Source organism: Brachyistius frenatus, unplaced genomic scaffold (genome assembly GCF_029030835.1).
Source record: "Brachyistius frenatus isolate BFR_SWC_R1_liver_20210118 unplaced genomic scaffold, ASM2903083v1 Contig_72, whole genome shotgun sequence".
Taxonomy (NCBI): Eukaryota; Metazoa; Chordata; class Actinopteri; family Embiotocidae; genus Brachyistius; species Brachyistius frenatus.
This window is the reverse complement of record NW_027210671.1, coordinates 312,801-339,892: the sequence shown is the minus strand read 5'-3', so window position 1 is coordinate 339,892 and position 27,092 is coordinate 312,801. Positions and strand designations below refer to the sequence as shown.

The 27,092-nt window shown below is 40.4% G+C and overlaps 1 protein-coding gene across 1 annotated transcript in view; it reads left to right on the top strand.

Annotated features, from left to right (window-relative positions):
- Positions 1–15,120, top strand: part of commd10 (COMM domain containing 10) — a 62,361-nt gene extending 47,241 nt beyond the window's left edge. Inside the window, exons 6-7 of the mRNA XM_069707742.1 lie at positions 13,983–14,042; positions 14,452–15,120. Of these exons, the coding sequence (XP_069563843.1) occupies positions 13,983–14,042; positions 14,452–14,490 (99 nt within the window). The 3' untranslated portion in view covers positions 14,491–15,120. The remainder of the gene's footprint in view (positions 1–13,982; positions 14,043–14,451) is intronic.
- The last annotated feature ends 11,972 nt before the right edge of the window (positions 15,121–27,092 follow it).

Here is a 27,092-nt window from a genome sequence, read left to right as displayed (position 1 = left end):
TCTCCTCTCCTCTCCTCTCCTCTCCTCTCCTCTCCTCTCCTCTCCTCTCCTCTCCTCTCCTCTCCTCTCCTCTCCTCTCCTCTCCTCTCCTCTCCTCTCCTCTCCTCTCCTCTCCTCTCCTCTCCTCTCCTCTCCTCTCCTCCTTGTTTATGTTTGTGGCCTAGTCTCTCCGAGCATGTAGACATAAGCCTTGTTCTTCCTCTAATTGGTTCTCTGTATTCATGTGGGGATGCAGAGAGAAGAAGAGAGACTGCAGGCAAAGCTGACTCTTAATAAATGTCAGTCCACAGCCGAGGTACGGATGGACAGCTCACTGATGGGCTGTTTATAACAAGGCGTCACTTAATGCAAGGGGAGACGGGAGCTGAGGCGAAGTTACAGAGACAAAGAAAAGGAGTACATCAAGAAAAGGAGATGTTTCTTATGGGGGGAAAAGATGGTAAAAGGAAAGTGATGCAGAAATTACCTCAATATGAAGGAGACAGAGCAAGAGCTCACCTCATGCTATGGCTGCCTGAGGCCAGTGATTGTGAAACTGCATGGTGTGTGACAAGAGGGAGGTCACATACAAGTAGTGATGTATCTCTGTGTGTGTGTGTGTGTGTGTGTGTGTGTGTGTGTGTGTGTGTGTGTGTGTGTGTGTGTGTGTGTGTGTGTGTGTGTGTGTGTGTGTGTGTGTGTCAGCAAACTTGCGTGTTAGTGCAATGATTCCCATTCCATGTGCTGTTGCCAGAGGGTACGTGAAAAGCCCCACTAATCAACTAGTAAATTTGCAATAACCACTTGGCTGCCCATCTAGCTGAGTCTGTTGGAACATTTTAAAGCTTGAGTGTGCAGTTTTCTGGAAAAGGCAAAAACAACAACATCTAAACCTCTCCCACCTGACAAGCAAGAGCTTCATATGTGGACAACAGAAAAGTTAGCTGCACCTGCAAGCAGCTGCATGCTCCTTGGTCTCTAGATTGCGGAAGGTCTCTCGTCTGGTCCGCTTTAGGTGGTGCATGACGGAGGTTCAAGAACACCTTCGTAGTTTGGGCCTCTCTACAGACTGGACAACCTTCTGTCACTGCTTGACATAACAGTAGACAGCATCCCAGACGTGTCTGGAAGATGGACGAAGATCATGTCGATCTGCCCAGAACAGATCAGCCAAGCAGACAGTCATAACGAGTAAAGCACAGCATCCGGTCAACTTTTTAAAAACACCCCTGTGCAGCTCCCGATTGTATATCTCATCACCACAGCATCAGTGTACCCCCTGCTCTTTCAAGTAGGACAAGCAATTCAAAAATAATTATAAAGGTGAAGCAAGCAGTACTCCCTTTGTGGGCTACAGCAGAAAGGAAAGTAGGAAGTAGCAAAAATAGACGCAAGATGGACAAAAACAGAAAGCAACAACATTTACCTGCTAGAAGTACAAAACTCAACCAAATCAGAAAAAAAAAGCAAAAGCAAAAGCCATACAAAACAATAAACATTAAAGTATTTCCTTCATGGTTGGAATAGTTGAAACTTGACCAAAAGTACCCACGCATTTATGGTTTCATTGTATAATTGTAACATCAACTGCTTATTAAGTGTTAAATAACATCCAGTTTACTATCCATTCATGGAGACCGCTGTTTTAGAGTACATACGCACACACAAGTGTGAATGTGTGCTTCTCTTTGTCTCATTTTTTGCTTCCTCTTATGTTTATGTGTGACTGGTATTTGTGTTGTTGGGTGGCTGAGCGTCTTTCCCCTTGCATGCTTGTGTATATACATACCCATGAGAATAAAGTATATGTGGCCTTTTGTTTGTGTTTGTCGGGGTGGATCGTTAGTGATGTGAGTGTGTGTGTGTGTGTATTTCCTATTTCCTGGTGTGCTCTCAGAAAGCCATCCTGTAGGGGCTACAGCCAGCTACCTCCTTCCAGCTTCTGTCTCCACACACATCAAAGCAAAAAACCCTAGTTTGTTTATTGTTTTGTCTGCCTTGTTTTTCTTTTGATTGTTGTCAAAGTTCCCACCGTCTCCCCCGACGTAGCAGCATACCCTCCACTCTTCTGTGCTAGTAGTTAATCCTCGTGGTTTTCAGAGTTGAGATGGAATGACAGTTTTATCAAAAGGACATTTGAAAAAGGAAGAACATTTTAAGGAAAGGACATATTCAGACTGACAGAAGGTTCAGGGCCAGCTTAATGCAGAGCGGTTTCTCCAAGTCATAATATGAGAAAATCTGAGTGACATGTTGGCCCCTCTACATGTTTTTTAGGAGGCCCCCATACTCTGCGGGATGGATTTTCCATCATGTCATCCAATGCATGTCATAAAGGTTTGGAAAATGTCTTCTCTTCTCTTCTCTTCTCTTCTCTTCTCTTCTCTTCTCTTCTCTTCTCTTCTCTTCTCTTCTCTTCTCTTCTCTTCTCTTCTCTTCTCTTCTCTTCTCTTCTCTTCTCTTCTCTTCTCTTCTCTTCTCTTCTCTTCTCTTCTCTTCTCTTCTCTTCTCTTCTCTTCTCTTCTCTTCTCTTCTCTCTTCTCTTTCTCTCTCTCTCTCTCTCTCTCTGTGTGTGTGTGGGAGAGCCTGCATGTGTGTGTGCACATATCTACTTGTGCTCATTTCTGTTATAAATACCAGAGGTGATTGACAGTTTCTAGTGTTTGGCTTTGACAGCTCTTATTTGTTGCAGTCGACGGGCTTTTAGTGAATGGCTGACATTTTGAGGTTCCGTGTCTGTCACTGTGCGATGACTACAGGACAGTGTTGTGTGAGTGGATACCAGTTCGTGGTGGCCCCCTTTCAGCATGCATACACACAGCGAACGTATGTGGGTCCTGCAGAATGTTTTTTTCTGAATGGCTCTGGTCTCAAAGGGTCATGGGAAGATTAAACATGGTTGATTTTTGAGCCGTTATTTTCTGTTTGTTGTTGTTGATTGGCACATTGCTGTTTTGTGTAAAGCCACCGGCCCGACAGTTTGCTGTTTTCACACAGGACAAGTTATATATTGCGTATTGCTGTAGGTGATTAAAAGAAAAGTTCAAAGCTACTGAAGATTTTAATTCAGGTTTAATTCCTCTTTTATCATTCGGTGGTACATTTTATTCTTCAAACGGAGAGCAGCATACTATACTGCAGGGGAGGTGACGAGTTAACAATTACTGTTGAATGAACACAGTACAGAGGCATATTGTTACACACCAGGGAGTGTCTGCTTCTCACTCTCTCTCTGTGTCAGGGTTTCCCACAGGTTTATAATTGACTTGTGTTAGTGGGTGGTGCACCGTGTGACTGATGTGCATGCAGAGACTCACGCACTGTAGAGGGAAAGAGTGTAACTCAGGTTGTTAGATATAGATATAATTTACAGAACGCCACACATGTAGGCTATCGGTAGACGCTACAATTTACCAATGTTCCTAGATGGTATCTAGGCTATTGCGCACAGAAAAGTATCTGGTCACCACAGTCACTGGAGCATATTAACTACTGGACACTGCACAACACCGATCAGATTGAAGTGACAGAGACAACTTTCTGAAGCATAATTATCTGTATTTATTTTTACACACCAAAGTGGTGCTGTAGCTGCCAAAGTTCACTCACCAACTCAAACATCTATACACCACTAGCGCTTGGTGAATGCCAAATGTGTTACCTTTGCACACTTTAACCCTCGTGTTGTCCTCGGGTCAAAATGACCCGCAGCTGTGTTCAACCAAGTTCTATTTTATTTTCATATTTTTTGGGGATCATTGGTGACAAGGAGGCTGTGAGGGTTTCTTTAAAAGAATGATGTCCAATGATCCCAAAAAATATAAAAATATAGAAATAAAATAGAACTTGGTTGAACACAGCTGCGGGTCATTTTGACCCAAGGACAACACAAGGGTTAAACATCAACAAAGCAATTAAAAAGAACACACGGTTTCCAAATAAAAGTCAATATTTTGAAACTCTAAATTGAAAAACTCTTGCTCTTCCCATAGCTGTCTTTACCTCCACTCTCAGGTAAATGCAGCGAGTGCATCCCTGTTCTCCGAGCAGTTGGAAAAAAGTGTGTGAATTTGAAAAACGATCATCATTTCACTCTTCTTCTTCATCAGCAGATAAAGGTCTCGAATCTGTACGTCTCAGTTTTACGTTTAATTTATTTCCGATGGACTTAAGGTACAATTATTTTGTCAGTAGTTTCAAACTGTGAGAAATCACAAGTGAAATAGATGGAATCAAGAAAGGTTAAGGGAAAGAGGATAAAACAAAAAGTAAATTACAATACTTACCAAAATAGTGCTGAAGAGCACCTAAGATTGTTTCCTTTTCAGCTCAATGGAAAACAAAGACAGGAATGACAGACATTTGTGAAAAGTAAAACATTTAAAAACAGCGTTTAATACTTTACTCTCTCTTAGATGTTTGACTTCTGAGAAAAAAAATTGTTTAAGCACAGCAGAAGTTTTAAAAGCATGACAAAGATTTAATGTCAGGGACTTCGAACAAGTTTTATTACATCCACTTGTGACCACTTATTTTCAAATGAATCACAGTTTAAATGATCTAAATCTAAATACTAATACTCTGTGTATATGGACTTGTAATAGCATGTCCACTAACAGGCTAAAGGAACACCCTGCAGAATGCCTGAGAAATGCTGGTTGCAATAGATCGTGACATTTTGAAAGTTTTGAGGGTCGATAGTCAGCATACTGTAATTGCCTTATTATGCCACTCCCTTTTTTTTTTTTTTTGAAAATGTAGCTAGAGAACATATTAAATTTATGATTTATTACATTTTGTTTGATCAGTGTGCCATAATGAATAGCTATTATTCAGGGCGGCATAATGCTCAAGCCAATTTGGTGTTTGTTTTTCGCCACAGCTGAACCTTTGACCTGTCTCTCATTCCCCATCTGAGTTCTTCCTCCTCCATCGTGAATCAGGTGGCTACAAACTAGGCTTACCTCAGCAGTGTTGATTATGTATAGACAGATGAACAGAAACACTCACGACATAAAAGAGCAGGCAGTGCACCTGTAGCACCAAAGCGAACAACAAAAATCTTGATTGAGACATTTGAAGGCTGTGTTTTGACAGCAGGGCTGCGTTTGTTTGAGTATCTGTTTCGGAGACAGACAACTATGCAACTGAACTAGCGTGCACACATAACCATATGCATCCTCAAGCACCGAACAAATTCCTACATTCAAGCAAAAAAGGGGCCCACATCTGGGTGATGTCTCCATGAGTTGATCTTTTTACGTTGAAGTGACAGATGCGTGCTTTTGCAACATTGTTAGCTTAACTTTTATGAAAAAAAAAAGAAGAAACATTTGCGTTATGAAAACTTTTCAATCACTCTTTATTTCTAATTTAAAAAAAGGAACAAGAATGTCATTAATGATGAGATGCCAATTTATTTCACAATTACTGTCTTCTTGACGCTTGTGCAAATGCCACAATTTTATTTATGAAGTCACCTGCGAAAGACGACCTTCTTCGATAACCCTTGCTGATCAGCCTTCAGCAAGATGACAGGATGCAGCTCAGAAAGCTGGGGAAGCTTGTGAATGCTGGCTGGCACAAAGACAATAAAAAGAGGACAGGCAAGACAGGTTGGCAGAAATACCCGCATTGTAAGCTGACAAACAATGGTGTACAGACTGGTGGCTGTTAGCTGACCCACTACAGAGAGACAGTGAGGTAGTCAAGCACGCAGACGAGTTGTTAAACCAGATTGAAAGATAGAGAAACGGTGACATAGTCATCAGGTTTGTGTAAAGATGTGTGTGACCTTGGCAACATAACAATGTAAACGGAAGGATTGTACTTTTTCCTGGATTAATAATGGTTTGGATGGGTCGTGAAGCAAAGAAAAATATGTATGCGAGTGTGTGAGAGAGAGAAAAGCAGTAAAGCTACGAGAAAAGGGAAAGGTATGTTTGTCACCAGACTGTGTGTGTGTGTGTGTGTATACATGTGTGTGTTGAGAGTAGAAGGGATAAAGGGTTGCCAAAAACCCTGCAGCTCTGCCCTCCGTGTATTCCATCTCTCGTTCTGTCTCTTTGTCTTTCAGTGTCAGGATTTCTGTCTGCCGGGCAAAAAGTCAAAGACCAGGCTGCGGCAGAGAGCTCCAGTCGGACAAACTGTCACAGAGCTCACAGTCACGGAGGACACATAATGCAACAAAGTCACAGGGGACCTATAATGTAGCGTCCCCTCGTTCTGCAGAGAAATTACAGAAACCATTTCTTTTGATGCTGATTTAACGCTGCTCTGGTGTCACATTGAAAGCAACAGAAAGGCAGGGCGATGCCTTTTTTATTCTCAATTTCACACCCAAACTTGTTATATTTATTTGTTTTTTTGTCGAGCAGGCATGAACTGCACAATATTTTGTGCAGTTTTGGAAGAAGTGCTATCATAAATATGATTTTAATTTCAAATACTCTGAACTGCCAAATCCAGTCAGTTCAGTTCTTATGTTGAAACATTTATGCCATTTGCGGTGCCAAGTGGGACACATCAAAGCCTCAAAAAATGTACACACTTAACACTTTGTGTTAAGTCTATGTAATTACCAGGGGATGTGTTTTCCTTTTTTTAAAATTTTTTTTTTTAGGTCTTCTTGTATTTTTCTGCTAATTAAAACCAAACCAACTCATGAACTTCACTTTCTCTGAAACACGCAAACTTTGGCATAACCACCTACATCATTTACACTGCAGAGGATTGATTGGCACTCGTTGTCAACACTTGCGATTCATTTGCTTCACTTTGTGTGTGGTACCATCTTTGCAATGCATATTTTACGATTGGTTCACACGGGAGACAGTTTCACCCAGATACCGATCGGTGTTGTCCCCTCATCTGTCACTCTGAGAATTTGTAGATAGAGATTATTGTTTTACAGATTTGACGTTATATTTCTGGATAAAATACGTGTTTTTTATGTCACCAAAATTCTCTACAGTTTGATGTTTACTATGGTTTCGGTTGTTTGTTGCAATGAAAGCTCTCTTGGGCAATCACAGTTTTCTATTCTTTTACTTAAGCTGTTATTCTCCGTCAGTGAGTGTTTTCACTTCGTCCTCCTCTCTGGCTTTTACTGTGCCACTCATTTCTCCCCTCCCCTTATAGTTTCTGTCAATCTCTCTGCCTTGCTCCCTCTCCCTTTCCTTACTTTGCTTTTATCAGTCAAAAGTAAGAAATTCAGTTTCTCTGAAGCACTCAGAAAAAAAAAAAATCTATGCTTTGACAAGTGTTTCAAATCCAAGCTATACTTTATTGCACTGATGCAAATAATTGATGAAGAGTGCCATTTTGGATTCACCCAGCCTCATTCATACAGACTGCTTCTGCTATAAGAATGCTGCTACTCTATGATATAAACTGCCATCTTATATAAATTGACACAACTGACAACAGTAACCACTTGATGGGATAAAAAGCACAGATTTTTTATCAATTGGAAAAAAATAGATTGGTTCAGTCAAGAATACAACGAACCTCTTAAAACTGAATATCATAAAATTGCTCTTATCTTAACATCAATTCAGCAGTTACAGGTTGTTCACCACTTTAGATGCTCTCTGCGCTTTAGGCAGAGTGGACTTATTCAGTGAGATATATTATCTAATGGGAAATTATCATTTGGTATGCTTTAGTTTGGGTTTTCTTTTCGTATTCCTGGCCAGCATTTCTATTCCCTGCATCAGTGTAGTAACGTCTGAGATCTGGAATCTGTATAAGTGAAAACTGATGTGCTTGCTGCTCTAGATACAAAGTGACGGGGCTAGTTGAGTTACCGGGATCCATTCTCTGGGTACAATAGATAACTGCCAGATCCATGGCAATACAGCAGATTCTCAACCTACGAACACAATGCGTTCTGAACAGCTGTTCGTAAGCTGAATTGTTCGTAAGTCGTTATATATTAAATTTCAACCTATAATTGCCATTTGAGGTCATTTAAATGCCATTACTATTCATTACTATTCCCTAAGACTTACCAGAAATAATTAGAGTACATAATAACAACACATAAACATGATTACTGTAACTTACCTTTAGAGCGAAGTCGATGCGTATACGTAGAAGTTGGAGGAGGAGGAAGATGAGGAGGAAGAGGAAGGAGTTATTGTTGGTGAGAGGCAGAGTTGTCATTGGAGAGATCGTCGCTGGAAATTGCGGTGGAGACGTCTTCAGTGGCGAGTTCATTGAAGATATCTTCGGTGGAAATTGCGGTGGAGACGTCTTCAGTGGAGATATCTTCGATTGATTCCTCTAAGACTGCTGAGGTGGACGGCATTGCTGGGGAGTCAGGTGCTGACGAAGGCATTGCAGAGGATTTGGCGGGTTTGAAGAAGCTGTCTAAGGATGTCTGAGTGGTCTTCTTCATCTCATCGTAGATGATCCGATAGCACTGTAGAGCGTCATGAATGCTTGCTGACACTTTCGAAAGCCTCTCAACATTTGGGTCTTGAGCGTCCAAAAGTGTCCATGCTTCTTCGATCTTCGAAAAAGCTTCTGCAAGCTTCTTAGTTTCGAACTTTTTTATGGGAAGTGGCTCATCTTCATCCTCTTGCTGTACCTCTTCACGCTGCATATCTTCCTACTCCATAAGGTCTTCGTTGGTCAGCTCCTCCGAGTGCGACTCAAGAAGCTCCTCAAAATCCTCCTCCTCCAAGTCGAGATGCAGTTTCTTGCTGATCTCGATAAGGCTTGCAACAACCTTCTTGCCCTCTTCTTCTTGGTTGAAACCTTTGAAGTTGTTCAAAAACTGTGGGGTCAAATACTTCCACACACCATGCATATTTGATTGCGTAACCTCACGCCACGAAGCATCGATGTTTTTGACACAGTCGTAGATATTATAGCCTTTCCAGAAGTCGCGTAGCGTTTTCTCGGTGTCCTCCTCGTCGATCATTTTCAAGGCTTGCCTGTACGTTTGGCGGGTGTAATACTTCTTGAACGAGGCAACCACTACCACTATCATCACTTGCCTTACGCTTTTTGCCACTACCACTAGCATTTGCTTTCTTAGGCATGATAAACACGTGAGAAACGGGTGATAAATATATGAGAAACGGTAAAGTATCCAAGATGGTACGAACTAAGATGAACACAACAACGAAGTGAGTGTTGGAGCAACAAACGAAGTGTTGGAGATGAGCCAGTGCTGCTCGGCGTGGGTTGCGGCAGAAAGGGGAATCAGTCGGATGTGGCGCGCTGTACAAAATACGAACTTGCGAATGCAATACGGCATTTTACAAACATTTATGGACATCCGTCAGCGGTTGTTCGTATCTACGAATGTTCGTAACTCGAATGTTCGTAAGTTGAGAACCCTCTGTACTTCTAATAATCACTGAAACATTTTTGTAAAGAATGAAAAAAACAAAAAAACATTGACAGCTCCATGCTGGCTCTAGAGGAAAAGTTAGTGAAGTAGGCTTAATCCTCTGGGAAACATGGATGTCTGTTCAAAGTTGAATGCCAGTAATTGTTTAGACAGTTTAATCTGAGCTACAGTGGTGAAACAAGTGTCGATTTAACAGTTGTCAATAATGCCACTGCTTATATGTTATTTACCATCATTTGAAAGTAAAACTTTAAATATAAAAAATAATTTGACTTTTGATCTTTGTTTTCTCTTCCAAATAACTCAAACTAAAATGGATGGTTTTTGTTTTTTTTTTTTTTAACCGACATGTCTGTTTTCCTCACGAAACCTCTTTTGTTGTCAAACTCCCATATTGCAGTACAATGTTGTTGTTATTGATAGGAATGAATTCCAAAGCTGTGAAGATAATTCATAACGTGCCATAACGGTAATTTTGCTCTAAGTGTCCCAGGGGAGGCCAAAGGAATCAAAAAACAGTGATATCACCATGTTGAGTTGTGCTGCAATCCCTGAAAAGCATCTCCATCTCTTCTGACATTGTTCTCTCATTGAGGGAATTGTACGAGTAACATTGTTGAAAGCCATCAGGCATGTACTGAGAGCTGCGACAGAACATGTAGTCCCTAATTTCTGCAGTTATTTAAGGATAAGTGTGGAAAACTTTCCATGATTTCCTTTCGGAGTTTGTTTTACTTTTGTTGATTTATTCACTCTCAAATGTTTGGATCTCCCTTAGTGTGTTGCCTAAATTGTAATATCATTGTATAGTCTAACATACCGTGCATATGGAGCACCAGATGCAAGTGAATTTCTGATTATCTTCATGGATTAATCCTGTTTTCTGTATCCTGGCATGCTTTATTTTGGCACTAAGACAGATAAGATCTGTATGCATATATATATATATATATATATATATATATATATATATGTGTGTGTGTGTGTGTGTGTGTGTGTGTGTGGCTGTGTGTGCGTTCTGGTTATATAGGGCTGTGATGATGAGGATGATGCATCCTATCCCCATTAGTGTTAGCCTAGATCTGTCAGAGCCTTGTTGGGTTACTGCCTGGCAAAATCTCAACCCTGAGGAACAATGTGATGGGCCAAACACACATACAACACACACACACAAACAGTACCTTGAAAATCTATTTAAAACACACTGTCAGTCTCACATTCATACGAGCACAGACAAACACAGACAGAAAGTGTTACAGTCTGGTTTGTTGTCTTCTTTTTCTCAAAGCTGAGTTTTGATCGACATCATATTTCAGACACACAAACTCCATTTCAGTTGACCTCTTTCTCACCTCTGTCAGAAAGCTTGAAACGCCGCGCCGTTAGCTGGCAAGTGTTTTATTTCTAGTTTTCTGGCCTAGTTGGTGGTGTTACTGTGACCCAAACACACCAAAGAGCGTTAACCTAAATGAATTATTATGCAGCACTGGTTTCTCCTCATTAAAACAGTGTTTTGCCACAGTGGAGATCAATAGAAAAAAAGTGGAGTGAGCTGGGAGTTGGAGTAGTGCTGCTGGAAACACAGTGTCTATAGTTATATATGAAAAATTTCACATAAAATCCTTCCTTAACAGCAACCTTGTTTCTTCTGAGAAATGATCACCGTATAGAGCAACTTTAATCTGCCTTCTTTCTATTGTATCTCACTCAGAAACAACAGTTTAAGAAGTTGTTTTAATACCTGTTGGGCTGTCCTTGCAGCGCTCCTTTCAAGGCTGTCCTACATTTCCTTGTGCTGCGGAGCTGCTGTGGAGATGAGGGCTTTGATAAGAGATAACAGCCCTCTGTGTTTTCCTTTATAGACTTTTAACGTAGCTTCTAATTAATATCTCTGTCATTAATTTGCTGTGACACTTGGCCTCCTTCCACCCACCCGACCAGCCAACCAGCCAGCCTGTTAGCTTCAAGCCCCGAAGCCCCTTTTAGTCTCCGAGCACCGAACTGCGGGGAGGAGAGCTGTAGACGGGAGTGTGCAACCAGACAACTCGTGTGTGGTTTCACTGTCTTTCTGTACTTTTATTGGTGTGTTTCTTTGTGCTTCTTATCTGTTCTGCCCTCCTCGTTGGTACAAGCAGTTTGGTGCCATTATCAGCATTCACTGTGAAAGAACTGAGTGCACTTTGGTTGGCTACAACACTGCCCATGTCTTCTATTTTACCCAGAAGTGTCTAGCCATTAGACCCGCTCATGGGGGAGGATTATTGTCCACTCTTTGTTTCTGATGGGGTGATGATGATGATGATGATGATGATGATAATGATGATAGCAGTCCAGTGATGGTTGCCCCTGGTTTCTAATGGTTTTCTGAGGAGCCTCACTCTGTTTAATAATTTGTCAAACCTGCAGTCTTTCTAGAAAGGAAAGAGGAAGAGCTAAATGCTCTGAGGCTACTGAATACGAAGTACATAATGTAATGCTCTGTCAATGTAAATTACCAAAGCATTTATCATTAAACTGAACACAGATGTAGCAAAACTTATTATTGGAGCAATGTTCTCAAATCTTAATTACATATACCAACTTCATAAAACACAAACTGCATCATCCATCATATTACCAAAAACTCTTGTTTCATCATGATCATCAGCTGCTATTTTCAACTTTCTAACTTCCACAGCTCCAATTTTAAGGAAGACAAATTAGGGAACTAACTGACATACTTGCAAACTGAGAACTTATTTACCATATCCTTGACAGGTTTTATCCTCCACTAATTTTAAAGTATGAGGCAAAAATCTACACTAAACACTACACTTAAGGCTTGATTTACTAAGATCTAAAATAAAGGGTGCTGAATTAAATGTTGGTTTTTTTTTACAAAAGTTTGCACATTTATTTTGCACCCGTCTTGTGGGTGATTTATTAAGAGTAATTGCGTCTTTGATATCAGGTGCAAATCGCTCTATTTAAATGAGGTATTTGCATGTGTTAAAGTAATTCCAGCTGTAGAACGACTGCAAAAGGAGGAAGAAAATCTGATCCCATTGAAATTAATAAATATAACAAGAATAAAACGCTATATAGGAGATTATCAGTGAGGAAGTCAATGCCGTGGGAAAAACAAAAAGATTTAAATATTAAATTATGAGTATGTGGCAAGATATAAGGTGAAAAAAAACGGCGGCAAATAGAAGAGGAGGGACGGTGGATGAGATCCTCCAACAAACAGCGATCAGCAGGTCCAGATCTTTCTGTGATGAGCAGGTGACTTTTCATTCAGTGCGTCGCGAGTGCTCGTGAACCTTATGAAGCCTATAGCATCCCTGTGAATTCTGCGGGACACATTCAGCACCTGTGACAGCTCACCTGAATAACGGGACAGGGTGGGATATCCAAGCAGAGATACGCTGGAACGACCCAGAGGCAAGAAAATGCTGAGTCGTAAGAAGGTTTTTAATTGCTGGTTTTTCATGGCTCCTCCTTGTGGCTGGCTGTCAATCACCATTCAGTTCATTCAACAACTCAGAAATGTTATTGCTGGACCAACGATATGTCTGAATACTTTCTGCCTCTGTCATCTCAAAAGTTTTTCCACGGTTATAAAACTTGTTGTCAACGTATTCTTTGGTTTCTCTGCGTCTCCTTCTCACCACAACAAGAGCAGTTGTCTCTCCAGATTTGGGCACCTGATTAATATGTTCCTTTCAGTCGTACTAAAATAAACACGCAATCACTTCTCCTGTTTCTACTTTCAGGTTTAGTAAATATCGTTGCAGGTCCTAAATGTATGTATTTGCATGTTCCCTCAAAGTATTTTACACCTTCAGGTAGAAACGCCCAATATCACATGCATACAGGCAAACATGCAAAATGGACAACCTGTGTTAAATTGCACATTTGAAAGATGCAATCCTCACTGCACGTCGTTAGTAAATCTGCTTGGACATTTTTTTGCGGGCGGTGTGGAGTTTGCACGTGATCTTACACACGCAAACGTTTAGTAAATCAGACCCTAAGTTTGTCGTTTTTCTTGTATGCTTGAGCTGTTTGTTTTCTTAGGTGGACCAATTGAAAAAAAAAAAGACCTATATAGAGGCCCAATCTTACATATGACTGTTGCACTTGTATGTATATTGTAAGTGTTGAAATAATACACTTCAATGTTTTGCCCTGTTCGTACATATTTAGTTACACCGGGCCACAAATGATACAGCGAGCCTCGACTTTAAAAAAAATAAGCCAACAGAATGGGTAGTGATGGATTTTCTCTCCACGAGTTGGTGGACTGTGACGTTGTCTTCAGTGTATTTTTAAACAGTCTGATGGATAAGACTGAGAGGATAGTACATACTGGCCAGAGAAAAGTAATAATTCATGAAGGTTTTTATGGAAAGCACAAGAAGTGAGCTCAAGAAGACGCCGTCATGACTCTTACGCGTGTGCTCTCATCCCTGCCTTCTCTCCTCTGCTCCGTTGTTCTTGTATGTTTCCGGACTTAGTTTTCTTATTTGTGAGCTTGTTTATTCCCATCACTGCTGAGCCACTCTGACCATCTGTAACCCCCCCCCTTCTCTCTCTCTCTCTCTCTCTCTCTCTCTCTCTCTCTCTCTCTCTCTCTCTCTCTCTCTCTCTCTCTCAGGTTCAGGAAAACGTCTTTGTTGAGTTTAACCACCAGGAGCTGCTTGAGTTCTACAACAAGGTCTGTTTGTTATGTTTTGTTTGTTTGTGTTACTTATATTGCACATACTGCATATTAGAGATATCACCACGTCCACACTTCTGACATTGCCCCCCCCCCCACCTTTATGGAACTAACTCCTCCACTGTAGACCCCTTTCAGCCATGGATGCTGTTGCGTTACTTGTATATAATGTACATCATACAGTTGCACAGTGTATCTATATTATCCTTCGCAAATGCGATACGGTGGTTTCGTAGTGATCGTCAGACCTCGGCCTGACAAAATCCATCTATCTAACTGTCATCTTCAGACTTTGATACATTTTGTTGCTTCTCTGTCTTTCTGACTTTCTCTCTCTCTTTGTGTGTGTGCTTCTTTGTGTAATTTGTTTTTCCAAACACTCAAGATGTTCTCCTCTTTCTTTCAGCTTGAAATCGTGCAAGGACAGTTGGATTCCCTAACTTGATGCCTGGTGCTCTTTGTACAAGAACATACACACACACACACACACACACACACACACACACACACACACACACACACACACACACACACACACACACACACGCACACACTATGTTGTTAGCCTTTTTGCTGCCAGCTGTGCCAGCTGTTTGAGGCCTCACCATTCCATTCTAGCTCTGATTCATCAGAGAAAAATGTCACATTTGATTGAAGAAGTTTATTTTCCCTTTGAGCTCCTTTTATTCCAGGATTGTGCTCATTACTGAGAGTTCAGTGTGATAAATCTGATTGTGCTTGGATTTTCATGATGGGAAATTAACTCTCTTTGTCAAAATAAGTTGTTCTTAAACAAGTTTCTTATTGACATTTTGGCAAGTCTGGTAACTTAATACTTTATTGCCATATATGTTACTTATAATGAACTGTAGATGAGAAGATATTGAAAATGTGCCAATAGTCAACTATCTTCAAATGTCATTTGTACCCTGAGAAGAAAAAAGGTAATTGATTCAAAATATTATCAAAATGCCATTTGAGTTGAAACAAACGGATTTTGTAACTTGGTAAATGAACTCCGGTCCATGCCACTCGAATAAAATCTGAAGTGGAGGTGAGATCCATCCAAGCTGTTGTTATTTAGTGAAGGCTCATTATTTCTCATTAAGACCAACCTGGACTGCTGGTTCAACAGATGGGAGTTCTGGGAGGCGCAGCGGACCGCCAGCGTGTGTGTGTGTGTGCACGCACATATGCATGTGTCTGTGCATAGATGGGTGCACGAATATGTCCTTGTTCATGGGTCTGCCCTTACATATGTGTGTGATCGTGTTTGTGTGTTCGTGTTCGTGTGTGTGTGTGTGTGTGTGTGGATAAATTCCTCCCTTCCCCACTTTGAATCCAAGCTTGAGAAGTTCCCTCATGGGTGTTGTTTTTCCATGGAGATTTAGTAAAGCCAATCCTATCAGATCTACCAATAACTCTGTTCTTCTATCTCCACAGATTAGATGTGTAATGATGGGCTTTTTATCAAATTGGAGAATTCAGATTTGTAAAATGTAACACAAGGGTCAATCAACAAACGATTACTAGTTGCTACCTGTGTATACTTGTATACTTTCACACTGGCCTACATGTCTCCTATTTGTCATGTCTTTTTGAGGAAGAGGATTGTACCTGTCACGAGATGTATGTTCCCAACCAGTCTTGTGCACATGATTAGTAATTCAAACAATCTCACCATGGACTAATTTTTCAGCTGAGGATGAGGAGCTCAAACATTTGGATCGAGCCAGTTAATGTGGTTTGAAGTTCTGATCAGGATCCCTGTTGGACACTTTATTGTGGAGGTATTCTTGACACGTCCTGCTGGGATGCATGCGGAGAATACACTATAGGTAATATATCCCACCTGGTGTGCTTGCACCTTGGGATTCCCTAGAAGGAGCCGGAGTCCTGGGAGAAATACATTTAAGCTACTTTTTTTTTTTTTTTTTTTTTTTTTTAAATCGACTGCCAGATAAGTGGTGAATAAGTGATCAAAGTAAATATGAGATCACAAAGATTTAGTCTCTTGTGTGATTGAAGGACTGCTTTCTCGTGTTTCTTTTTGCTTTGGGAACGTTGAAAATTGTTCACAAACTACATTCTTATATCAAAAAGCTTTTTGTGTCCAACCTTAGCAGGTGACATGTTGTGTTAATAGGATAATTAGCATCTAGAGAGGACATAAAAACATACAGTGGGTACATGTCGAGTTATATCTAAGCCACTTTGAGGTTGTTCACACCTGCCATTAAATGTCCTGGATGAAACGATCACAAGTGGACAGCTCTAATAATTAGGGATACGGATGAGAGGAGTTGGAGCAACAGGCAGTTAACACAATAAATCATCTTTGTTCTCTGCAGCCTCCTTTTATTTTGCCTACTGTTAGAAATTGATGACGTATGAAAATGTTTGAACAGTTTGTAATTGACCACGTGAACCGTCAGGACCTGATCTGTTCAGGCTCAGATTATTTAATTATTCCAGACCAACTCCCAATGGGGTCAAAACAGATTGTATCGCAATGGATCCTCAATGTGCTGTGTGTTTTCATACGCGTACTTCGCGCTGACCCTTTGTGATTTGATCATAATGCTAAATGTGAACAGGGATTTTCTTTCTTGTAAAAAAAACCTCCTAAATATGTCATTTTGATGAGCAAGATGAGTTTTTCGAGGTTTGATCAATGCCAGCAGAGCAACTTTAAAAGTTATGTAACACCTAGAAAAGACACATCTCTTTTCCAGCGACAAAATCACTGTCAGAGTAAATCTATAGATATAAAACACAAAGAAATCATGCACGCACTAAATCTGTACAATTATTTACTTATTAGGTCCCTTAACTTTCGTGTTGTAGGGCTCGTCCTGAACCATTTCTGTGTTCAGTGTTTTTTTTTAATGTTTTTTTTTTTTTTATTTCACTCCAATTGACAATTTTTGCCACCATGCAAAAACGCCTGCAGCCAGAGGGAGCGCCGTGTTCCACAGCATGGAGAACAGATGGCAAGGCCGAGCAGAGATGGCAGCCTGGAGAAAAAGACGAGAAAAAAAGAGACTCACACACTGAGACTCACACTGAGATCCGGCAGAACACAGCACACCGAGTCCCAATGAGAGCGATAGGAGGAGTGTGTGTGGGTCTGTGGTGTGTGTATTTATGTCGGGTTAGTTGTGTCTGTGCATGTACTTGTCAAAGCTATTTACATTCTCTGGTGTGCGTTGTGAGGGAAACTGAGTTCGGCCGGACACCACACAAACAGACACACTGTTTTGGAGCAGCTAGTCGGGGTGATGCATTTTTCGAGCTGTGAGTCTCTGCTGGACTTACCTCAGTATGTGGTTATGGTCTTGTTGGACTGATAGAGCTGGGCTACAGATGACAGCTTGCTTCTAGGATACACAAAACTCTCTTTACCCTCTCATCTTTTGCCCCATTCATAACATCACAACATTAAATCAATTTCAGGCTCATGTACTGTTGATAGGAAAGCTTTTCAAAAGTAAAAGTATAACCTATTATAGCTGTTGTTAAGCCAGGCAGAAACCCAAACTGAGGAAACAGTGTAAAATGTGAGGCCACAGAGCCTTCAGTGGCATTACCCTGTTAAGTGCTTGGTCATACCAGAAAATGTCCTAGTGAAATTCATTCCAGCCTCGGTGACATAGAGACTCACGGGTTGTGCAGGGTGTGCCATTATTCAGTAGAACAGGGTTGTATTAAATTGGATGCTTTCTCCATTTCAGACTCTGCAGTTTGCTCAGTGGGAGAGTCACTGTTCCGACTCATGGTAAGTGGTCACCAGCCCAAATTCACATGTGAAAATTTGCCTGAGCTCTGCATGAAGGCGGCACACAAATTTACTGGAGTTCCACTTGCAAACGCACAGATTGAGGCAATTCCATTGAAGAAAATTGATTTAAAGCAGGAGCGAATGAAAGCTAAGGCCGAGTGCCGTAGCGTCTGGTTTGTTAAAATGGTGTTTCTTTCCAACCAGCTGCCCCTCTTACCAGATTCATGATGGAAATTCACCTCTTTGTTTAAAAACCAAAGAGGAAAAGAAGTGTTAGTAGAGGTGAAAATGAAAAATCACTTTGCTAAGATTCATATTCACTGAATTCATTTATTTTTTTCTCCTAAACTGCAGTTTCATCACTTCAGTTAGTGAACACATCACCCCTCAAAGGCACGTCACTGGTATTATATAATAACTAGTATATTCTGGCTGTTTCTGGTCTGAGCTTTCACATTTAAAGCTGCACATGAAGTTTGTAGCTCTGCGTCTTCGCTGTGAGATTATCATTGTTTCTGTGGCTTTCAGAATCCTTTAACAGACCTTTAACAGGGAGGAAATGTGCTTTTTATCATGGCTTTAAGTAATAGTGCTAAAAATTTAGAAATTACAGATTAGATGTTACTGTTTTGGTGTTTCAGTGCGAACAGTGAGACAACATTAAAGTGTGCATCTACGAGCACATTCGTGACTGATTGTCAGAACTTTGTGAGTGTGGATTAAGTGTGTGTGACCATAGACAAAGAACTACTGTACATTTTAGTGTATGTCTGTATATACAGTAAGTTCATGTGTCTACTGTCGGCTATGCTTGACAACAACTACTGAACATAAGATGAACAACAGCTGAGAGTCGCAACAACTGCATTGAGGTGCACAGATAGCACCAGTCTGTTTTCACGAGGAACAACCCTTACAATGGACAAGCAACCTTTGAGCAGCTAATGAAAAATTAACAATATCAGAGAGGTTGTCACAATAAATCTGTGTTGTGTCGAGAACAATCTGTTTTGCATGTCATTGTCTCTTATGTTTACCTTGTCATTAAAATATGTAATACTGTTTTCTTCAGAAGGAAGTGGTGCTATAATAGGATACTAACTGAATTTTTTTTTTTACCAACCACCGCAGTACTTCCGAGATTTTCACGTCTTTCTCCATCAAGTCAGTTTTAATGCACATTTCACCATGAATAACCAGACTGGGATCATAATTTAAAGCATTTTCATGGTTCACAGGCAACAGGGAACCCAATTTCCTCTGTATTCCCAGGTACCTGCACAACATCAGGAGAATACGTCCCCTTCTAACTCAGAAGGCGGCGCAGGTTCTGGTCCAGGTTCTGGTCATCTCACGTCTAGACTACTGCAACTCCCTCCTGGCAGGTCTACCCGTTAGTGCCATCTGACCTCTGCAGCTCATCCAGAATGCCGCAGCTCGACTGGTCTTTAACCTCCCGAAATTTACTCACACTACTCCGCTCCTCCGCTCCCTTCACTGGTTACCAGTAGCCGCCCGCATCCATTTCAAAACATTGGTACTTGCGTACTGTGCTCTGAACAGATCGGGTCCAGTGTCCATCCAGGACATGGTCCAACCTTACACCCCAGCCCGCTCCCTCCGCTCTGCTTCTACCAATCGGCTTGTTGCTCCCTCGCTGCGAGCTAAACACTCTACAAAATCACGACTGTTTGCTGTCCTGGCTCCTAAATGGTGGAATGAGCTCCCCAATGACATCAGGACAGCGGAAACTCTGTACATCTTCCGCCGCAAACTAAAAACACACCTCTTCTGACTTGACCTTGAACAGTAGAACTTTAGTAGCGCTTAAAATGGCACTTACTGATAGCACTTTAAGTTTGGCTATCTTGAAGAAATTGTATTTTCTTGTTTCTTGTTGTTCTGGGTTTGTACCCTCATGGTTGAAATGCACTAATTGTAAGTCGCTTTGGATAAAAGCGTCAGCTAAATGAAATGTAATGTAATGTAATATGATTGTTTGACAGTTGATTTAATTTTCAGGAGAATGTATGGCAGCCTACAGGAAACCACTGAAAATATTGACAATGTATGACTAAAGTGTACTCTATGCATGCTACTGTAATTTAAGCCTGTTAATCAGGTTATATTCCTGATCAAAATAGAGTTGGTAACCTATGGTAGAAAAAAGGCATTGATCTGTCAGTCACAATTAAGACTCAAGTGTTGGCTCAGTCCTGAATTAGTGCAACACAGGTTAGGTCTGAAATTATGTTTAAATCAAGATCAATAAGTCCTTTTTGTAGTCCAAGTCCTACTCTTTGTGTTTCAGGCATAGATTGGATATAAAAATGGATGTTGTCTTCAAAATAAGCCAATGCTAAAGTGCCTTAAAGTGCAACACCACTGAGGGCCACTAGGGGCTGGCTCCAAAAGAACCTCTGGCTCCAATAGACTTCCATTCAAAAAGTGTCAACTTCTTAAATGAAATAAAAAGTCAATAATTCTTTCCACAGTTCAATATTGTGTCATTAGCTAAATTCCCTCCATCTGATCCATGTTCTGGTTCTTCCTCTGAAAATGATTCCATCATTAATTTGATATTAGGACTCAAAGAGAGGTATGTTTAGGGGCATGCCTGGTTTGATTGACATGTCAGGTGTGCAGTCAGGTTTCCAGTATTAGAGGGTGGGAATAGGGTTCTCAGTCAGATCTGCCGCTCGCTCCACTGCTTGAGCAGGACGTAAGGGTTTTGCCGTTCAGGTCGAAGATTAATTATCAAACACTCGATGTCTTTGTTGATTTTGTCAATTAGACTCAGTGAGTAGGGAAGTGGTTGTGTTGGAGCTGAGACATAAAAACATTTGAGAAAGTTTCTTAATTGATGTGTGTTTCTTGGGGCGTGCTAAGGCATGATGCAGCAAAATAGGAAACAATTTCAGAGGCTGACAGCTATAATATAATCTCTCCCTGAGGCCATAATACATTGGAAGCCTTTTCAGGCACTGTATGCTGCTTTACTGAAGATCAGCACATTTACTTGTGAATGACATGTAACAGCATTTTTTTCCTGATGCACCTTGTGATTCGTAAGTGCTTTCTAATCACTTATTTTTCCAATCTTTGGAACAAACTATTTCACATTGCCCATCTCTTTGTCTGGATGTGACAAAACTCTTAAGTAGAAAATCGTGTCTACTAACAAAAATTAAGAGCTTCCCGGATTTGATGAGAAGCACTTTTTTTTTTAATTCTCCAGCAATTATTGAACTGAAAAGGAGCAGCATCTCACGTCAGAACAACCATTAACCAGCATCAGTGCTCTGTCAGAGCTTTTAATAGGGCACATTTATTTTGACACCATTTTTCCATCTTTAAGAGAAAATGATGAACGCGAGAGTGAAGACTTTCATCCTTTTATAAAAATCCACTTTTTGTGCAATACTTTTTAAATTGGATGACTGAATTATTAAAACACTGAGCTGCTTTGGATTCACAGTTCGACTTCTTTTGGCTCCCTATCAGCTCGGTCCCAAGGAGGTGTTGGAATACTTTGGCAAGGCGATTACTGGAGTTAGAAACTGGGATACCAACCTTGAATTAAATTAGTGATAATGCAGATATAGGGTGCTCTTTTAATGTAATCCACAACCTTGAGCCATGTCATCCTGCCCCTGTGGCCTATCTGTGACATATTTGAGGCATTTTGGGTGATGTCATTTAAGAGCCTGTTGTCAACTCCTGCCATCAGAAAAGATGTGTCGTGATCGCAGCCCAACTGGCACCAGAAGATTAACATAAGACTTTGAGACAAACGTGAAACCAACTCCCTTAAGATTAGCTATTAAGAAAAATATCTGAACTGAAGATACATACGTACTTCCACTCCGTTTTGTATGGTAGTCATGTCATTATGGCACTGTCACAGAGCTTTGTACAGACTTGACTTAAAAGATATTCACACTCTGGAATCTTTTTTTTTTTTAAAGTGCAGGTTGATATTTTTTTGTGAAATCTGTTTCCTTTGAACTTTGCACTTCAGTCCCTTTTGTTGCTTTGTTAACTCTGCAGTTGTTTACTCAGGCTTTGCTGTGACACTTCAGCTCCCTTTAACTCCCTGTCGTACACACTTCTCATCATACACATTTTCTCTACAGCTACACCTATAAAATTGCCTCTGCATGCAAAGTTGTGTTCACAGTTTTGTGTTTTAACCCTTTATCTGCCCTGGAAGTCCCTGTAAAACACAACCCACCACCACTTAGAGAAGGTAGCAGAGCATACCACGTTCACTGAAGAGTGGGCCTACAGCGATGATTAAAATAGATGCAGCATTTTGTTGTGCTTCATTTCTGTTGCATCAGATTTGGTAGACTTTTGGCTGAGACTTTTTAGAGCAGGTTCAATAAGTCAGCGGCTGATATTTACTCTCTTAATTTAAATTTTTTTTATCAGGCAGAAGTATGATATGTTGATTTTTGTTGCAGTTTTTCAAATGTCACTCCAGCCTAATAAGCAGACTTATTGTATTTTAATATTCTCACCAGTATCTGTTGTTCATTGTGGACTCATACTTGTGGAGCCGCTACTGACTGAATTTTTTGTTGTTGTGATAAGCCCAGTGGTGCTAAAATGGTCACGTCACATCTTTGGCTTCTTTTTTTTCTTCAGCACCAGCGTTTATAACCAGCAGAAATATTCAGTGCTGCTCTCTATTTGTTTTCCTTCCAAAATTACCATTCTGCTTTGAGCCCCAACAACCCACCTTGGGTCAGTCCCCACACAAACACATGTTTTCCAAATGATCAGGTTTCCCTTCTATTCTAAAACCAAATTCGTTTCAATTATGTTTTCTGGTGTTTTTTTGTTTTTTCTCGCTGTTATTATCCGTGTAGAGTTTGCTGCTTTGTCTTGCCGCAGGGCAGACAGAAACAGTCGTAACCTCTGTGTCTTCCCTCCATGTTTTTATGAAGGATGCTGACTTGAATGGAATTTCATCTCGTTTTCTTCAAGTGAACTGGGACACCTAGCTTCCCCCTGAATTCTGTCTTCTCTTATCACAGCGTTATGATCCTGCCAACACTCTCCCACAACTTTCCAGCCTCACTATCTACTCCACCCAGCCACGAGCCTGACTTCACCCAGCAGTCTCCGCTTCCTGTACAGATAAAGACACTTTACCCCAGCCCCCCTTAAAGCTTCTTTTCTCCTCTGTATCTTTAGAACCAAAGTGTTCCTCAGCACAGGGGTTATTATAACTTTTTCTGCCTCTGCTCCCCCTCCACCCACCTTTAGACTGACTCTCAACTTTCTATGCTGTCATGTTTATGAATCATTGGACACTAACTGCTCTGTCATATAAAATGTTGTTTTGTGTTTTTAGTTGCTTAGCCTTATCCACCTGAGACGGGACTGCATGACACATCTGCCAGTATCACAAATGCATTTATATGAAGTACAAAACATGTCACCGTAACTCAAATTTCCTGTGGCGTTTCGCTGTGTGCTAAAGCATGTCTAAAATTAGCCCACGTCTTTTTGTTTTCCCTGCCCGAGGAGCAGCATGGCCGTCTACAGATCAGCAGCAGTAATGCTTTATGAGTTCAAACATAAGCCAAAGCGTGATGATTCATTGTGAATACAACTATAGCTAATAATGTTGCAGGAGTTTATTGTGCTAAATGGGTTGTTTTTCTCTAGTGGAATGCATGAAAGGACTCTTTTACCCCATTAACTACAAATCTTGTGTACTTTATGCTGCTGCCAACTGTCTTCCACAACACACTGACTTGTTTTCTACCTTGCAGGGAGCTGTTTACTTCATTCATAATAGTAAAATATAGAAATTATCTTACGGAGGCTGGAAACTGGCACGAGATCTATCACAGTTGGCAATGAGTCACCTTTATTTTCTTGCCAAAGATATATTAAAGTCTCCTGATAATGCGAAAATGAGCAGGCCTTGCTCTTTAAACTCCTCGATGTTGATGCTGTTTCCTGCAAAGATCAGGGTTTGAGAGACAGCAATCAATAAGTGCTGCACTAATTAGGAAACATTTCAAGAAATCACACTCAGGAGACCAAAATGAGCAACGATGGACATCATTAATAAAGAACGGGCTCTGGAAGGCTCTTGAAAATAAACACCCTCAAAAATGCCCTACATACAACAGAAACAGATGACAGATAATGGTAAAACTCCGATAAATCAACATAAATTTTATACCACCAGCAGGTTAGACTTTGCACAAATTTTAAAACAACTTGTATTTTTATAACCATCTTTTGGTCAAACGTGATTAAGCTAATATTATTCCGACGGGCCAACAGGTCAAGTGACACTCCTCGTCTTTCACTATCTGTGAGTTATCATTTTCAAAATTCTCTTCACAACCTGAAACAATTACAACAACCTCCAAACAGCAACCTACACCCTGAAAATAGCAGGTTTTGACAAAAAAAAATGTGTTCACACATTTCAGCAGGTCTGCTTGGTTATCCAAGTGATTATTTTCAGGATTTAGACATTTTAGTGGTTTGCCTCCCCACGTGCACCAAATAAAACAAGTTCCCCCCAACACTATTTTGCAAAGCTGTCGCTGCATGCTGGACTTAGAGCCGCCCAAGACGAGTGTAATGAGTCTAAAAAAAATACAAAACAAACCAGAGCACAGATTTTCCCCTATATTAGAATGATATATACAACCAGACTACTCTCAAACGCTGGCAGAGCATGGTGGAGGTCGATCTGGCTATGCAAGAGTAAGGAAATGTTAACAAGCATCTTCTACTGTTGGACCATTATATGTAGGTACTTATCTTTATAATAGCTGTTTAGTAATTGTTCATTTGTTATCTCTTTATTTTGTTTTTTGTACCAGCCAAGTTAGCCCTTAGATTAGCTGTCTGGCTAAAGTGTTACAAAGACAATATTATCAGTACATAATTGACTCTTTTTACTTTTACTCTTGTGGAGTTAATTCACAAGATTAAATTGCCATACTGAACTTAATATGTATATGTTTGTATGTTTCTTCCTGACATGGAGAAACAATGTACTAAACTTCATAACTACTTTAATAATTTATTTTTGTTCGAATACTTTGGTGTCATCATTGTTTATGATATCTCATTTGATTGATTTTGTTTTACTTGATTGATTTGAATTTGTTGTTCAATAAAGCTTTCACAGTTTCACATTGCTTCAAGTAAAAAAAACATAAAAGCCTCGCATACAGAGGCCAGAAAAATATAACAGGTTTATTTCCACGCTTTCCTGATACAAACTGACAGCAATTGCTCGTATTAAAAGTATGGCATGTTTTTGGAGGTGGACATTAGTAATGTCAAGCGGAGGAAGAAGAATATATAGCTAAAGTGTGCACAGCTGACTATTTATAGTACTTAAAGTTGTCTAAAGTTTTTCTAACTGAGAGGCTGGAGCCAGCACCGCAAATGCTCCTTGATTCAAAGGTCATACACTGCCGCTGTCCCGCCGTCCACATTGTTCAAAGCAGATACATCATTATCTCTTCTGAAAACTTACTGCCTGTCTTCCTTTCCACCCCTCCTTTTTTATTTTTTTTCAAAGTCTTTGCTCTTCCAAACCCTTCCAGCTATGACCATGATGTCTTCCTCAAACTCTCATCTTTCTCTGTCTCTCTGTTTCTGCTTCCATGCTCTGCCTAGCTGGCTGCACAGTTGGCCAAATGAATAGGCACACTCATTCAGCTAGCGCCTCTCTGTTGGTCCACTGCCCTAGGTGGCAGCGTTGGGCACCCAGCCTAGTCTGGCTCGGTGTAGTCTGGTTTCCATTATAGAGCCAATCCGGGCATGCCAGGCCTTACTCATGATTCACATCGTTTGCTTTCCCCTCATTCCCCAAAATTATTTCTGTGAGTCATCTTTTTATCTCGCTGCCAGCCGTGATACTTAGCCAGATGGGCAGATTTTCCAATAAACAAGTCACAGTTTTGATCTTGTGATATGATATTATGAAGTCGACCTTGGCGCAGACAAAGTGCACCTGGCCCAGAAGAAGGAAATTTGCTGCTGTGGCATAAGAAATGTTTATTTTTTGCTCTTGTGTCTCTGTTTTGATGTATATATATATATACATATATATATATATATATATATTTTCAGAGCAGGTTGGTCTCACATATTGGGTGGTCTGCATCACTAAGTCAAACCTTGACACAGCATGTCCCTTTGACTTTAGAGGCTCTGATGTTGTGGTGATCTTATGCTTTTATCATTTTTGCTCCATCTATGATTGGAGATGTGTTTGCCTTTTCAACCACGCATTGCCAGAAACTGGCATCATTGTGAATGTAATTGTTCACCCATGTAAGTCACCCATGTACTTTGCATGTTACTGGAGGATGCCAGTAGAGGGCACACAAGAGTTCAAAGGACATAAATAGAACTTCCAGATTTCCATGTAGATGCTAAACATGATGACACTGGAGGACGTCAAGTACTTTGTTAACTCAGTGATCATGACAGAAAAGGCGAAAGCACCACCATCATAGACAATATGAGGCCCCAGAATCAGTCACGTTGTGACAATAGCAACACCAGTTGTTCTGACAAGCATATTTGACACATCTTACAGACATGGGTAATAACAGACTTGGTCTATAAACGTGTCTTTAAAACTTTCTACCACTGTTGTAGCAGCTTTCTTGCCTGTTGACTCTTGACCCTTTCATTTTCTACACTGCCCCTACTGTTTATGTGCATATTACATTTCGTTGATGCATCATGTTAACTTTTAATTGCCAAAGCTCCAAACTGAGACAGGATACGCAAGACAGTAATTATGCACACATGAATGCAGGTGCAAATCAAGTATTTCAGCAACCTCGTATGAACCTTTGAGCGCTGTGCACAGCATTTTAGCTAATTGGACAATAGGAATAAACTCTATGAGCTGGTTAAAAACTCAAGCCTACAAAAGGATCTTAAATATTGTCGGTTACAGACAAGATAACAAAGGGTCATGTTACAATGGAAAAAAGTCTAATCCTACTCATTAAAAAGGTCAACATCTTCACCAATTGATGATGCATGAAGACAGACTCGATTTGCCCCATTGATACAATATTGACAAAGAAAAAAAATAATTTACAGACATTTATTTTTAACACAACACTAGATATCCATGACAGAAATACATGAGTTATTTTTACGTTTCTTACTATGTTACAAGTAAGTATGTTTTTATTACAGAGTAGTCTGGCAAACTTGAGTATATTTGTAAAGTCAAATTTACTGTTCAGTAG